Here is an 18,435-nt window from a genome sequence, read left to right as displayed (position 1 = left end):
TGATGCATATTACAAATTAATAATAGATATAATTTATGTAATATTAATATAGTGTGATAAATACAAAGTAACTAATATTTTTTATATAATATATAGATAAATGTATGGAATATAATTATAATATAAGGAAAATAAATTTTTATTATCCCCTAGAATACTTGTACTTGGAGAGAATATGTATTTAGGCGATAATTTTAAAAAAAAAAAAAAATGATATTGGTATCATCACTCTGAAAAACGCTAAGTCATACATATTTCTGTTTAAACTATTGTTATAATACACTATATCAATTGATTGCAATAAAATTAACACAATAAACAAAATGAAGAATATAAAACAATTCAGTGTACATTTTTTTTACTCTAATAGTTATATATGAATTCAAAAACCAAAGTAGCATGAAGAAATGAAATATTATACATATAAATTTATTTTTTCAGTAAAAATGGCTAATATAAATTATAGTAACCAAAAAAAACATTATTTATGATAAATAATACCATAAATTGAGAAAATTTACAATGTGAAAATATTATATACGCAATTTAGGAATTTAATGCATAATAAAATTTTAGTTCTAACAAGTTTTATATAACATGATAGTGTAACTTTATTAAGCTAAGAGAAAGTGGAATAAGGTTATAACACCTATTTTACACTTTATATATGTTTTAGATCGTTTCTGATGATTTTATATTATTAACTTTAACAGTTATTTTTATTTTGTATAGTTCTTATTTTATGAATGTTATATTACAACGATGGAAATAGTAAATACTATTATAATACAAAAAAGTATATTGAAAAAATATGATATAAATGTGGAAGACAATCTTTTATTTTTGAGATCATTCTGATTTTTCTAGGCGATTATTTACAAATAATGAAACTTTTTTCTTTAAATAAGTATTTTATGTTTATTTAAATTTCATTTATTCGTGAAGTATTTTATTTATTTTTATTTAATTATAATATTAATTTACATTATAAATCCAAAAAGGAGACTACATATTATAACACTATAATGAAATATCTCAGATTGTCTTAAACACGAAATTTTCCGAAGAAATTTAATAATTAAGGTAATGTTTAAAATTTTTTAAATTTATATTTTATTGTAAAACACATGCATTAAGTTATAATAAGCAAATATGTTAACAAAACATGAATTTATATTTGACAAGTACAAAAGGGTAATATTCTGATAAGATACATATTAATATTCCATTATATTATGTGGAAATATTCTTCAACATATAAATTATTGTGCGCCAAAATAAAATTATGTTTTTTATGTAATCGTATAGTTTAATTCTTCATTATTTTTTTTTCTTTAAGTATGAGTCATCCTATTACATGTTATTATGCATTTCTATAACATAAAAATGATACAGAATATCTATAATTATCTACATATATTTAAGCCAATGAAGACTAAATGAAAACATGAATTTCTTATATTTTATTTTTGATGAAAATTTATTTATGATGTTATGAAAATTACTATTTTTTTTAATATATATAATTCCAAATAAAATGGAGCCTTATGAAGGGGATAAGATTGTACAATATCATTATTCTAAACATCGTTCTATAAATTATATTCATTTAAAATGAAACAATATTCCATTTATTTTAATTATAATATATAACTCATTTTTTCTGTTATAGCTCGATCAAAATATTTTAAAGGACTTGCCTTCATATATGTATTATAGCAAATTTAATGAACCTATAAACATATCTGATTACAATGAGGAATGTCAAGATATATATAATAAATGCAATGGAAATGAAAAGATAAAAGACATTTATGCAAAATATGCAAGAAATTTTAAAATGATTACTGAATTAAAACGTGTTGAAGAAAGGAAAGCTTATTGCACACATTTTATTTATTGGATGTATGACGAAATAAGAAAACTAATTAAAAATAATGATTCTACTGGACATGACATAAGAAATCATACTAATTTTAATAATATAAGGGAAAGAATTATTAAGAAAAAGAATATGTATGTTTGCTTATACCTTTATGAAGGAGGTAAATTTGATGAATGGAAAGAAGAGAAAGATTTATATGATTATTTTGAAAATTATGAGACCCTATATAGAAAAATTAATTCTGACAATAACGAATGTCATAATTACATTAAATACCTTAATTATATATACAATCTATATAAAAAACATTCGGTTGTTGAAAAATGTTGTACTGATTATAAATATGGATGGGAGAGTTGTGATTATTTTAAATGTGATTATGCGTATCATCCGCTTAATCTATTATCTAAATTAAATTGTGAAGGCAACAAATATGCACAAAAAGAATCAGGGTCATTTAATCCAGTAGATTCTGAAGCATCAAATGCAGAAGGTCAGAAACAAAAAGATCTTCAAATGAAAATTAGTTACTTGAAATGTTTTAAGTCATATAAGGATGAGAACAAAAAAGAAGGTGAAAAGGACAGCATGTATGCAAACTGTTATTATATAACGCCCCATAAATTATCTAAAAATGTAACTGTATATACTTACAATAGAAAATCACTTCATTCTGGAAAACCAATGTCAGTTGTGTGGACTTTACCAAGCAATGAAGATTCGAATGAAGAAGGTGAATTTAAAAAATTAGAATATAGTAGAAATGATATTGAAGATGACACAGGTATTAGGAGTATATATGACTTTTATGATATAAAACAAATCGAATATAATATTCTAGAATATATTCCTGTTAGAATTGGTGTAGTAATTATGCTAACGCTTGGTGTATTTCTTGTTTTTTTCTTATATTATAAGGTAACACAAAATTTCATCTTAGGATATAAATGTAATGTTTTTAATAATTCATATTTCTAAAAAATTCATTAATGGAATATGAAAATCTCAAATACATTTTTTGTGCATTCATTAGTTCACTCCATTTGGATCATGGATAAATAGGAAAACAAGAAAAAATAAAAAAATTATATATAGCAAAGACCCAATACATTCAAGAAAACTTTCAGCTAATTCTAATAAATCTGTAAGACAAAAACATCCAAATAAAAGAGCACATATAGCTTATCAATCTAAATAGCATTTCTTATTTTAGGGAACGATAATTACTAGAATTTCATAAATATATTAACGATAACTGGAATTGTTTTTTCGTGATTAATTATATTCTATAAATGTAATAATAAAAAGCAATTGAATTAGGTATTAGTAAGATATATTTATTAGAATAAAAAAATTAAAAATCAAAGATGTCATTCAATAATTACAAGTGAAATATTTAAAAAATTTTATTAAATAAAATTTTATTTTTATTTTTTTTTTTTTTTTGGGTACAAATGAATACACTTAGGTTTAAGTATTATAATTTTAATTAAATATGTCATTACATATAGAAAATATATGTATAACTTTCCGAAATACAATAAATAATGAATAATTTACTAAATATATTTATTTTCATTAACAAATAAAATTAAGGCGTAATATTATAAATAATTATTAGATGAAATTTTACAATGGCTATATTATATTGCTAAATAATGATGTAGTGATGAAAATTATATAATTTTTGCTAAGAAATTAATATGAAAATGATTAATGTTGATAGTTATAAAATAATGCATATATTAAAGTAATTATAGAAAAACGTAATATTACAAATTTAACCATTATCTGTATGTACCCAAAACTAAAGAATACAGTGCAAAAGGCATTAAAACCATACATTTGTTTTACAAAACAATATATTAATATTATAAATTATGAAATAATACACTCATTACAATTTTTGCAATAATAATACAATCTCTTAATAAATTTTTTTAATTTATTTCTTTTTTATACTCGTTTTTAATGTATTAGGGTATATGGTGTTAGAATTCATTTTACTTAACTTATAAATGTGTAAATCTGTAATAATTTCTAATTTATTTGAATTATAAACTTTTTACATATTAATATGCTATTTGATGTGTTATTTTCCTATGATATAACTTGAACTTTCCAGATATAAGGAATGAATTTTATTTTCATTTTTCTACATTTTATATTATACTTTTTATCCACTTAACATATTATACAATCTGAACCCCTATAAAATAAGCTAGTATAAAGAAAAAAAATGAAACATTTATAAATTCAATTTTCACCATACTATTATGTACATAAGAAATATAATAATAAAATAGGCAATAAAATATTGACATATCTAAATTCAAATATAAGTTACACTACAAAAACAAATAAAATGTAAAATATTAATAGCATAATAATATATAATATTAAAAGAATAACTACTAAATAATGATTCAATTATTGCAAAACTTTAATACATTTTTAACATGGTTCACATCAACATATATTGATTTTATTACATTCTAAAACAATTTAGTTCGTGAAAAACATCATTGTCATAAGATTATTGTCAATTTTATTATTTTTCTAAAATGTAGAAGAAAAAAACCTCAAATAAGCGAAAGGTATGGAGTCAAGTGTTTTTTTCCATTTTTAAAATTATTAAATTAAATATGGATACCATGAAATTCTTTAGTTTTTTATCAGTTATATCATATTTAATATATTCTCTTTGATTTAAGAACACATTGGATTATAGTTATCTATTATATATTATCATTTCAATTATATTTACATACAAAGCTAATGTTGCATAAATATATCTATTTTAATTAATTTAATAATATAGACACTCATAAAGGCAATTAGAAGTTTCATTAAAATAGCTTTCATTACTAGTATTCTCTTAGTGACTTAAATATGTGAAAATTAGTTTACAATTTCTTATATGTTTTTTTTGCTCATCTATAATACCCTTGTTAATAGTGTAAACAAAAAGTCTAATTTGTATATTTATTACTTCTAATTAAACTGTTTTATTTTTCACTATATTTAAGAATAATTATCATAAAATTATACTAAATGTAAAATACTAAACAATAATAAGTAAATTGTTAATATAATATACATATGATCATCATTTTCACTTTATTATAAAATTAGTACAGGAGTCAAATCATATACTTTGAATAATTTTTATTATAAGATATATAAATGAACAAAAATTATATGATTTAAAGAAGTAATTATATTTTGATTTTCATAAATTAGATAAATTAACAACCCCCTGTTAGAATATACTTTTTCATGTGTATAATATATATACAGTGTAATGTATTGATAAATGTTATTTTTATATTATTCTGTTATTTAATTTCAATAGTATACTACAATTTAAATTTTTACTTCATTAATATCTGAGATGGATATTTTATAATATAAATATAATTTTAATATTTCTAATTTGTATGCCTAAATTTAGCAAAATGGATGCTTTAAGTAAAAATGAATGGGTATCGTATATAAAATTTGTTAAAATTATAGTAAAATAATAATTCATTGAAATAGCCCCTTATCTACGAAGTACAAGGCGCAATATACTTATGATGAGAATAAATTTTAGTACTTATGTATTTTTTCACTCTACTAAAATTGCAGGATGATATTTTTAAAATTTTGTCTATAAATGACATATATAAGAAATTTGATGATAAAGTGGATATTCATAAATACAACGATAATTGTGAATCTGTAACTAACAAAAATGGAGATATTAAAGAACTTTGCAAGCTATTTTTAAAAAATATAAATAATTTAAGTAGTATTGGGAATGGAATTAAAAAAGACAAATTCGAGGAATCATATTTAGCTTACTGGTTAATTGATGAATTAAGTAAACATTTTACTAATAATAAGGATGATGACACTAGAAATATTATTGTTAAAATTATAAGTTTAGGAAATAATGAATATAAAAATTTGAATAAAAAACATTTTTTCTTTAATTCTGATTTTGATTTTGACTGGTCTAAAGAGGAAAAACATTTAAATGAATATTTTAAAAATTTTGATAAAATTTTGAAGTGCGCGGAGGATAAATATGATACTTGTGTTAAATATCTTAATTATATTAGTACGATATATGAAAAACATAGGAATTATTGTATGTGGGGAGACTGTCATTACTTCAGTTATAACCCCAAACGTAATCCTAATTATATTTTATCTACGTTAAACCATAATTATAAAAAATCTGGAGAAGTGGAAAACAAAGAAGTTCAGAATGAAGAGAGTGGAATATCCATAAATTCAAATACTCGTGAACAAAAAATGGACATGCTAATTAAATATTTGAGTTGTACTGAAGTCTATGATCAGAATGGTGATATTTTTGCTTATAAATGTGAAGATCCAGCTTATCGTCGACACAATGAAAAGGTTTATAATAGGAGAAGTATTAAAAAAAAAATTGTATCTAAAGAGCCCATAAATAATATTCTTACATCTGATGCTATTAAGGAAATTAAGGATTTAAACTGTAACATGGTTCAGAATAGTAATATATTAGTTTGTAATAATAAAAAAAATATAGGATCGAGAGAAACACCTTTAACGAATGCTTCTGGTAAAGCGTTAGAATCAATTACAAACACAGGTTATGTTGTACATCATTATGGAAGTACTACTAATGATAGTCATACAAAATCAAGCATTACAGAAAATGCTAAAGCTTATCCCATTATAAGAGATCATGAAGATACTGATAACATATATCCAGGAGTTACCTTATTGCCAGCAAATCGAAAAATATCAGAATTTAGAGAATCTGATCATAAATATGAAGAGCATATAGATTTTGGAAACAAACATAGCACGCTTTTAACATCAGTATTTCATGAATTTAAGAATGAAAATCTTAAGGGTTACTTCGAGGACATAGTGAGAGATGTTTCAGTGTCTACTACAGATAGAAGTAACTACAGTTATATAAACAGGTTAGAAGTACAAACATCTGGAATACACACACAATTGGATTCTGTAATATCCAATAATGGTTACGGATTCACAAACATGGGTATTACAACTTCTTTTGAAACAAAGTCCAATATATTTTCAAACACCATTTTTCGTATTTTTGTCATAACTGTTTTAGTTACTGGAATATTTTTTGTGCTTTTTATTTATTTTAAAGTAAATAAAAATGTCCTTTGAGTAAATGATTTTTTAATGATAAAATATATAATTAATTAAACTTAGAATATTATAATACTGAAGTAATATATAAAATATACTTTAAACATAATTTTCTACATATATTAGTTTACGCCGTTCGGAACCTGGATACGTAGGTGTATATTAAGGGAAAAAAGAATGAACAATAATATTTATAAAAAACATATAAAAAAGCATCCAAACCGCATTTCACATACCAAGAATATAAATCAAAAAAGGAAGAGAGTACAAATAGCATATAATTCATAATGGGATAAAAAAATACCATTAAATATTAACTTCTATAGTTTGAAAAATAAAAACAATGTAAAAAATATATATTCAGTATATTTCGAAGTATATATTAAATAAGCAAAAAATGATATATCATTATTATAAGGCTCATGAAAAAATATAAGCATCTCATAATTTATAATTAAAGGATTATAAAAATATTCTACTTATATTGAAGAAAGTTATTTTAAAATAATATAAAAGTAAAACATTTAACTAAAGGAGATTTATAAATTAATGTATACATTATATGAGTTATAAAGAATTCATAAACAGGATATAACCTAAAGAATGAATGTGAAAAACTTAATACATGTATATAATAGCTATGATATATTAATAAGTCAACATAAGAACACACAGTATTACCTATATATGCAAAAAAAAAATTATAAAAAAGTGCTAAATTTATTTTGAAGTAAAATTAATAATTATATTTTTTCAAGAATATATTAAATATGTTATTTTAAATTATAGAATAAAGGGAAAAAAAGAATATATGTAGATCCACTGATTATCTATATCATAAATAAATTTTACTTAATGTGTCAAGAATAGTGTACAATTTATGTTGCATGCTGAAATAAGTGCTGCCTTACATAATGTGAATTCACCTGTAGCTTATCCATCAACATAGCATGATGACAATAAATTGTGTATTTGCAGGTGTTATTTAATATTTACTATTTTCATAGTTTATATATAGAAATAAGGTGATATATTACATAGTTGCATAAAGTAATTCAATGTACTACAGGATAATTTTAAATAAATTTTTTTTAATCAAAATTGTCTTACATTAATTATTTATATGATGTAATAATAATATTAATTCATTATAATATATAAATTAACAATCATAAAAAAAGGTTTGCTTAATTGTCGTAGCCCTAATTTTTAATTGAAATTATGTGAAAAAAATATAATAACATTATGCATCATTCTTATGTGTTTTTGTATCAGAATTCTCGTTAACAAAAAATATAAATAAACAAAATTATATTTACTAAAGTTGTAAGCAAGATGCAAATATTTTCATATATATATATTAGTACATAGGTTATAAATAAATACACTTCACTGTAAATGTAATAATACAGTTCTTCGTACAGAAAAAAAGCTTGCTAAATAGAGTAAAAATATAGTTATATAATCATTAGATACTGTCTCGTTTTGCAGAAAATAGTATTATATATTTTTTACTCTATCCTTAAGTATACGTATATGAAAAAAATTGAAAAATAAAAAAATGAGAAAAAAAATCCAATTTAAAAGAGAAAACTGCTTTTTTGTAGAACATAAAATATCTTTTTCTGCACTATTTATGTTATTTTAACTGCAATATATAATTACAACGCTCAAACACAGTAAATGAAAAATATGGACCCTTATAAATAACAGATTAGCAATAAGGAATTCAACATTATTTTTTATCCTTTGCTATAAATGAAAATATTCAACACAAAAAATCATTCATGCACGAATAACAAAATAAATAAGCAATGTAAATTATGTTAATGTAAATGAAATAAGAATTGAATAAATTTATTTTTATTTAATATAATATAACGAAAAAATATTATAAAAGAATACACATTATTGTCATTTATATTAGGATAACTATATTACCACTACGATAGTATATAAACAATATTATTACTTCATGTAATGTGCTTCATATATACGTATACATACTCTTGTTTATCCAATATATTCATTATTATGAAATGAATTTTTTTTGTAAAATTCCTAAGAGGATTGTGAAAAATTTTAATGGAATATGGTTTTTAAATATAAGATTAAAAATAAATTTACAATAATATCATAATAATTAATACAATTTTTATATCAAAAATAAATTTAATGTAATAAGATATAATTTATGATACAGGTTACTTAATAATTTATAATAACAATCCATTTGTGTTTATATATTAATTAGTTATATATACATTCTTATAGATGTTAAATTTTATTTTAACACATCAAAAATGTGTTATCGAGAAATGTAATCAAGCCATGAATTTTCATTTTTCATAATAAAAGAATGTTTCACAAATATAAGATAAAAAACCATATTGCTTAAATAAGTTATAAATACCTTTTTAATAAGTAATATGTATAATTTTAAACAAGTATATGTACAAAAATTACATACTTTTGAAAACTGAAATAATTTTTTTATAGCCATTATCATTAATATAACAAGGCATCGAATATTTGATCATAATAAAATTGAGGTAAATGTTTATTATATAGCATTAAATGTTATAATTATTATTGAGATACTAATACTGGATTCAGGCTTATAATAATTACATATAATTTTTTTAATTTTTATTTATATTATAATACAATATTATAATCCTTTTTCTAATTAACCACATATTTTTAGCAATTCTTTTAAGATTCCTCAATATTTCCAACTATATATATATAATATGCATGAAGAAATATGTAAATTTAATTGTTTGGTAAAAAAAAAAATTTAAATAAGTATGTCTTCCGTAATTTCATTTAACATTAATATGATGAAATTTAGAGGAAAGTAAAAATTTTAATAATACATTTTGCAAAAAAACATATAAAAAAAACTTGTTTTTACATTAATTCTGCAAGTTATTTCATTGTAAATTACGTAGTTTACTCTATTGTAATACTTGAATGAAATAAAAGATTGATGATTATCTAATTATAGAACATTTAGACTTTATTTTACTCTTTGTATAATTGAACTCTACTTTTTATATTATATAACCATAGTATTATAATAATAACTCATATGTCTAAAAGTGCCTTATTGTAATCCATTAAAATTTTGAGATTGTACATATAAAAACACAAAACATGTGTATGAGCATATATGCATATTTTTCTATATTCTAACAAAAGGGTGGCTGTCATATCATTACAATCATTAATACATATTTTTTAAGGTGATCACAAACTGATATTCTGTATTATTTAAGTATACGCCATAGTACAAAGAACTGTAATATATGGAAAGTACGCTTCCTTTTGAAGTACAACTATCAGAACTGTTAAATGTCAAATCGATTTCTTCAGTGTAATAATTATATAGGAGTTCACGTTTTATTTTTCCCCGTCTACATTAAAATGGGCGCGAAAATCGAGTAAGATAAAGAAAGAAAAAAGGAAAAAAAACAAACAACAATAAATGAAGTTATGTAATATTTTTAGTATTATAATTATAAATTTTTAATAAAAGTAAATTATTAGTATGTATGAATAAACTTTACAACTTTATATATCGCTTTTACTTTTACCCTAGATAGAGCTAAGAATAGTTCTATTATGATGAATATAGAAAAAGGTGTATGCATGACAATTTTACATACTTATATCCCCTGTCCCTTGTTAAATTTGAAAAAAAAATATTATTAATGCCACTCATTCAACAAGGAAAGTCTGTTCATGCGCTGTATTACTTGTTAGGGTTATTGTAATACTTTCGGGCTCTTCGGTGTCATCCGTTAATTGATTATATTCTATTTGTGGTTGTACCATAATTATGTTGAACGGTTCTACATATTTGTTATTCATAGATATGAAATATGAAGATGCTTCTTGGTACTTGTAGAACATATTTATAACATTTTTATAATGTCGATTCCACAAAAGTTATAAATATAATTTTAGTTGCACATAATTAGTAAAGAAATTCATTGAATCGCATAAATGATAATATGAATAAATATTACCTGTAGAAATATTAGTTTCTAATTTTGCACAGAATATTTCAAAGGAGAAAAATAGTAGAACTCTCTATCTAAAATAATCGAAGCAATTATGACATGAATAATAAGTACTCCCACAAATATAATTTTTCATGATATTGTAATTTTCAGTATAACCAATAAATTTGTTAAAATGTTTCTAATAATTTACAGAATTCTTCAGAAATATATTTTTATATGGAAATCATACTTACCCATACATATTTACTTTATGGATATCATAAATAAAAAATTGCCATATACTTACAACATGATCAACAACAACACCTAAGTGCTTTAACTATTAGTAACACGAGGATTTTTGAATGATCCGTTAAAAAGATAATAATTTACATCAAATGAGTATTAATTCAGAATTAAATAATCATTTTATCTCTTTAAAATTCATAACTTTTTACAATATAAAATAAATGTTTATAAAAATAATCATTTTTACTCTTATTACTTATGGAGTCCTTATACAAATATATAACAATATTTATATTATTCTCTTTTATCGATTTTTTATAGTATAAGTACTAAGGAACTCTTTTGGTTAAGTACACAGTAATTTAAAAAAAAAAGAGGGGATTATTAGATATATACGCTTATTCATGGATATATATTTCATTGTCTTTTATATCTGAGTATATGTAATAATAAAGAGGATATGATTATCTTAAAACAAAAAATAATACTACTATTTCTTTCATTTTCATATATTCCTTTGTATAATAGCCTATGAAATAGACATAATGTTTAAAATGATATTATGAAATTATTTGTAATATTAGGAATAATAAAGAACACGAGCTGCATTCATAACTATATAATTATATATACACATTCTATGAGTTTTTACTTCATAATTAAAAAGCATGTTAATTAGGGAATTTAAAAAAATATAAATATTTCATTTCTTATCTTTTTCAATATAAATATTTTAAATCTGGGATATAGAATGAATTCTCATCTCCGTATACAATTAATTGTGGTACAGTCCGTTTTGTTTAAGCACTTGTAAATTTTAAAAAAGAAGATAAATAAAATCTTATTTTCATCATAAAATATCGAAAAAAATAAAAAATTAATTTATAAAAATTCTGTAGTATATTTGTTTAAAGCGGATTATTGCTAAAAAAATATATCCCCATTTCAACTTTTAGTTTTATTCTTTTATAACAACTACTTTTATAGGGTTATTTTTGTTATAATTAATAAATGCATATTTAATTTTTTGTCTGTATTATTAAAAATAAAGTAAAAATATTATAGTACTATTTATCTGCTATATAAAATGTGTATTCTGTGTATTTATGACATTTGGTAATAATTTTATTGCGTTATTATGAAGAAATAAATTAATATGAAAAATTTAATTGAATTTATATTTTAAAGGATAAAATAATTACTTTATATAAGTTTTACTGAATGAATTCAATGATGTTAGTTTTTAATTTTAGTGTTTATGTTTTATGTTTCATATATTACCAATTATTGGTTTATCATGCTTAGCTAAAACTTTGCCTCAATATAATAAAATATAATTGGTTATTTAAATAAATTATTTTAATTTACATGATATGAAACTAAAATAGAAGCAGAATAAGTTTGAATTCTTTAATATAATATATTTCAACATTTTATTTAATATTATAATTGTGTATATATTTTTTTATTTAAATAATTTACATATAAGCACACGTATATTACACAATGAAAAACATACAAGACAAGGAATTAGTGACATTATAATTTCTATTAATATTTGAGTTCAGTGCAAAATTTAGGCTTGCCTATAATATATATTGTGCTTATGGACTTTTTATATTTTTAAGTTTTTATTTTTTAATATGTCTAATATAAATGCTTAATATGAATAATAACAGGATAAATCATGCATCGTGTATTTTAGAACATAATAGACTTGTATAATTTTACATTATAAGTAATTCAAGGACGAATTAGTTTTTAATATTTTATATATATTTTTAGTTTTTAAGTTACACTTTTGCTTTCCGAAAAAAGAAAAGAAATAACTAATTTATATCAAATGCCATTAAAAAATTTATTGGTAATAACACTTTTTATAATAATAAAAAACCTAAACAATGAATTATGTAAATTCTTGTATTCATTGATGTATACAAGCAAAAATATATTTACGAACATAATTACAATAAAAAAATACTTATATTTATGCTACTTATGCTGAATTTTTAACTTAAATTATGAAAATGCTTTAATAGTTGTAAAGAAATATTAAACATACCACAAATTCCAAATTAAAACAAATAAAATGCTTTTTTCTTCATACTTCATCACATAAATAAATAGAAATTATATGTCAGTTTATTATGAAGGAACCATACTAACAGCATATGTATGTGTGAAAAATAATATAGACCTTGTTATATATGATGCACTACATTTTTTTAATGAAAATAGTTTAATAAAAAAAAATGACTATTGAAAATCATAAAAAATATATATTTAATAAGCCAATTTACTTAATGCTTCATTTAGATGGCTGAGATATATATGTATAATCATTTGTAATATACAAAGTGTTCCTCTATGCATATATATAACATGTTAGAATTTAAAATATGAGCAAAAACAATATGATATACAGAAAAAGATAATGATTTCATAAAACGATGGATTTGCTAATTATATATGTTATCAAATCCTTGTACAATATTTTAATATGATTCATGAATACTTCCATGAATTATTCTATTTCTGCATATATTAAAATATGTGAAATAATATAGTAATCTATAATATTTCTGTATTCAGGTAATCAATTTACATATTATACATAATTAAAAAACTATATGTACGTTTATTTTATAAAAAACTCTTATGCACAGAAATTTTTATTGAAATATAAAGCATTATTTTTAATGATAGCCATCAATGAGAATAATATAACATGTGGATAAGCAGTTTGATTGTGCATAAATGTAGAACATCCTACTATAAAATCCCTAATTGAAGAATATATAACAATAGAATTTCCTTAAACACTGTTTTTATCAAATATGTCTTCATCAATTTTTTGAAATTTTTTGAAATATTTATGTATATATTCATTTTGAATATATTTGTTTCAAAGCATAATCTTACTCTTTTTTCATAAATTGAATTTTTTGTTTATTATAATATATGTGGATATCATTCGTTTATGCCTAATATAGTTAAATTTATTCATTTGTCCATTTTCTATAATTTTAATGGAAGTATATAAAAATATCCCTACATGGCTTCTACTTTTCCTTTTTAATATATTTATTACAATCTATTAGAGTTATTGTTATGCATTTCCTATTTTATTGCATTTAGACCATAATAAATAGATTTTGAAGACAATTTTGTATCATTATTTTGTTTCTCATTCACTTTTACATTAATAACAATCTATAATCATACAAACATTCAATTATATATAAGTATAGTTGAATCATTATGAAGAGGATAACATTACAAAATATTTACTTAGAAACAAATATATATCTAAGAAACTTAGATTATATGAATTCTGGTAAAATAATATGTTTTGATTAGAGATAAAATGTGCTAAATGAGTCTATAAGTTAAATATGTATATATATATATATATATATATATATATATGTATGCACAATTATTATATTAAGCTGTATCACAAGCCCCTTTTAACATATATAATATATTAAATAATAGATATTGTTTATGCATCGAACCTAAATATAACTCACGTACACCGCTACAATATATGAAAATAAGGTTCATCAACCATTTTTTATGTAATAAAAAAAGAATTATTAAAATATAGACCTAAGAATGTAATCCAGAAACGCTGTAATTATGGGAAGGATTTGTAAACATAAAAAAATTTCATGATTTTATGAAGTATATTGTTCCAAAAAATAGAACACACTATTTTGTGTGAAGACACACTATGGCAAAAAAGAATACTCTAAAAAAATATGTCATGGTATAACCATGTTTTATGTATCACTAAATATACTAGCATACAATTATTTATTTGAATTTAGAATACATAATTAAACGATTGTACTAAGAAGTGAAATTTTTTTTTTTAATTTTCTTTTAAAATATCATTTTCTATAGCGATTTACCTCAGGTATCAACTATTTATGGATTATGTACATAAATAATTTACTTTGTTTACGTTAAAGGTCGAACAATGTTCAAAAAAATACAACTATTAAATGTTAACGTTTATTATTGCAGTTGTTATATGGTAATATCCGGTTAAGTGTTATACAAAATATTTATATTTATTTTACTCTGCTAACATAGTTATGTTATGTTACAACATTTCTTCTACACCTTACATTTGGTGGCATTATGTAGAGGTGGAAATAATATATTTTAATAACATGTACAGTTATACATGTGCATATACATTATACCTCTTAGTGTGTTTTTACTGTTTATAAGTAGCAATACACTGTTCTGTAAATAGGTTTTGAACTTAATGTGTACTAAATAATTTATAAAACTTTATTTCCCATTGATCTTTAAAAAATTTTGAATATAATAAATGATAAGCCTTAAATAATATTCCATTCGTTATATCTAATCATATTAATGTAATTTTGTATGAATATACGTATAATAATATTATTCATTTTAAATATATACGTCGTAAGGAGGCAATTAAATATGAAAGATAACGCAAATTGTTACGTTAAATACGCGTTTAACTCGAAAAATGTAGCATAATTATTTTGCAAGGTGGATTTATGTATCTTCATAAATAGTAATATTTAAAATAATAAGAGTTATTCAAAATAAACACGCTACATATTTATATATAAATATGTTGTCAAAGTATATATATGAATTTTGCTATCTTGACATTCAAATTTAATACACACATATTAATTATATTTGTTGAAAAAAAATAAAATATGGAATTTATATATTTTATATACTCTATTTAATAAAAATAAAATAAATTTCTAAATAAAAAAAAAAATTAAATTAATATAAAATTCGAATGATAAATGTAACGTTATTGTTGTTCTCATAAAAATAGTATTTATGTTTACATAAATTATGTGTATATTATAATTTAAATTATTCAAATATTTTGTATAACAAGAAAATATAAAAAATATTTTATTTATGTTGAATAATACGTGTCGCATATTTTATATGTATAAAATAAAGCATTTTACATTATAAATATAAATTTATTCCAAAATAAATGTTATTAATTCTTAGGTATACGTAATTGATTTTAGAATTATTGCTATGAATCTATAAAAATAAATTGTTATTCTGATTAAATCAGAGACATAGTCCAAATAACATTTACCTACACCACACATTAAAATAAACAAAATTCAGGAGATAACAAAATGAATAATAAAAATAATTTAATATGATTATTTCATATTTTTTGTATGAACATTAACTTAATAATTAATTGAAGTTCTTGATAAAATATGTAAATAACATCTTCAATAGGATATATTTACAGGTATGTTTTGTTTATAACTATAACATAGATACAGAAAAAATAAAATTCGATTACTTTTTTTATAAGGAAATTAATATAATAACAAATTCACCCTTATTATCGTCATACAAACATTATATGACTAGTCTTCTTAACTAATAATTAAATTACAATATTAATGAAGTTTTTCATGATGCGAAAAGGTGAGCTTATCTTTTTTTTCAAAATATCTGCTTTTTTAATTTTTTTATGGATGAATCATTATATGAACGATGTGGTAAGTGTTTGCTTTTATATATAATAATTATATATATATTAATTATTTTAGTGCTATAAGGACAATTCTTTATGATATATTTTACACTGTTAATTAGTAATATATACATATACTTCTATAGTCTTCTGTTTTTGAAAGGGAGAGTAACGTACATATGAATAGAATAATTGGAATAGGCAGATTATTGGCAAAAAATGAAATTCAGAAGAAATTAAAACAAAACGGATTGTCTGAAATAAATTCTATTTATGGGAAAAATAAGAAAACAATAAATGAAGAATATTACAAAACTACCTGTAAAAAAAAGGAGGCATTAAATCATTTGGATGCTTATATGCAAACATATGAACCTAGATATGCTAAAAAGAAAGGAATATGGAAGTTTGATTGTTCTTGTGAAAAAAAAATATTCGATATAATGGATAGAATTAATAGACCAAGAAAAATTTATAATGAAACTTTTGAAAAAAAATTGCGCTCGAATTACGCACTAAGTTTTATTATTACTTCTCTTTTTGTTGTAATTGTTGTAATTTTCCCCTTGATAAAACACATTGTAGATTATTTGACAAAAAACATGCTTCAAATTTTTATGAAACCTGAATTATCAATAATACGCCCTGTCTTTTTTATATTATTGTCATTTATATTTCTGGAAGCTATAATTTACATAACGATGAAAATTATAAAGTATGAAAATTTAAAAAGGAATACTGGTGGAATAGATTCTAGTTTATATTGTAAATTCTAGAATGAAGAATTCAGTAAATAAAAATTACCTAAATATATATAGAGTCATAAAATTTTTAATGAGGATTCATCAATAGTTTGTTTATTATAGATGTTATATATGAATAACCATTAAATATATATCAAAAGTGTAATTATGTTCATATATTTTGTTTTTATACATATGTTTTATTTATGATTATATACCATTAATTATACGCATGAGCGAACTTAAGCATTAACTATATATAAATATATTTGAGCATTATTAATTTTTCATATGTTATATTGTAGATCAGTATATAGTGTTAAAGTCATAAGCTCATTGTTATGGTACATGATTTAGATGTTCACATACTGTTATGAAAATATTACTTATATTTTTTTAAGTAATTCATTGGGTTCAGGGTTTAGGGTTCAGGGTTCAGGGTTTAGGGGTTAGGGTTTCAGGTTTTAGGGTTCAGGGTTTAGGGTTCAGGGTTTAGGTTCAGGGTTCAGGGTTTAGGGTTTAGGTTTAGGGTTCAGGGTTCAGGGTTCAGGGTTTAGGTTTAGGTTTCAGGGTTCAGGGTTTAGGTTTCAGGGTTTAGGGTTTGAGGGTTTCAGGGTTTAGGGTTTAGGGTTCAGGGTTCAGGGTTTAGGGTTTAGGGTTCAGGGTTCAGGGTTTAGGGTTTAGGGTTTAGGGTTTAGGGTTTAGGGTTTAGGGTTTAGGGTTTAGGGTTCAGGGTTCAGGGTTTAGGGTTTAGGGTTCAGGGTTTAGGGTTTAGGGTTCAGGGTTTAGGGTTCAGGGTTCAGGGTTTAGGGTTTAGGTTTAGGGTTCAGGGTTTAGGGTTTAGGGTTCAGGGTTTAGGGT

General features: G+C 21.9%; 3 protein-coding genes across 3 annotated transcripts; all 3 read left to right on the top strand.

The window, feature by feature from the left end:
* Positions 1 to 1,547: 1,547 nt before the first annotated feature.
* PGO_010020 (variable surface protein) lies at positions 1,548 to 3,083 on the top strand (the record flags this gene model as incomplete). Its single annotated transcript, XM_028685648.1, has 3 exons — positions 1,548 to 1,589; positions 1,673 to 2,839; positions 2,919 to 3,083. 3 exons carry the CDS (start codon positions 1,548 to 1,550, stop codon positions 3,081 to 3,083), a joined length of 1,374 nt encoding a protein of 457 aa, XP_028541449.1.
* Positions 3,084 to 5,343: 2,260 nt separating this feature from the next.
* On the top strand, positions 5,344 to 7,339 carry PGO_010010 (variable surface protein; the record flags this gene model as incomplete). Its single annotated transcript, XM_028685647.1, has 3 exons — positions 5,344 to 5,370; positions 5,516 to 7,048; positions 7,178 to 7,339. The coding sequence occupies 3 exons, from the start codon at positions 5,344 to 5,346 to the stop codon at positions 7,337 to 7,339; spliced, it is 1,722 nt and encodes a 573-aa protein (XP_028541448.1).
* A 9,418-nt stretch (positions 7,340 to 16,757) lies between these two features.
* PGO_010000 (variable surface protein) lies at positions 16,758 to 17,607 on the top strand (the record flags this gene model as incomplete). Its single annotated transcript, XM_028685646.1, has 2 exons — positions 16,758 to 16,862; positions 16,978 to 17,607. The coding sequence occupies 2 exons, from the start codon at positions 16,758 to 16,760 to the stop codon at positions 17,605 to 17,607; spliced, it is 735 nt and encodes a 244-aa protein (XP_028541447.1).
* Between the last annotated feature and the right edge of the window lie 828 nt (positions 17,608 to 18,435).

This window comes from Plasmodium gonderi (genome assembly GCF_002157705.1).
Source record: "Plasmodium gonderi DNA, contig: Chr01, whole genome shotgun sequence".
Taxonomy (NCBI): Eukaryota; Apicomplexa; class Aconoidasida; order Haemosporida; family Plasmodiidae; genus Plasmodium; species Plasmodium gonderi.
Note: the sequence above shows the minus strand (reverse complement) of the source record. Positions and strands in the feature narration are given on the sequence as shown.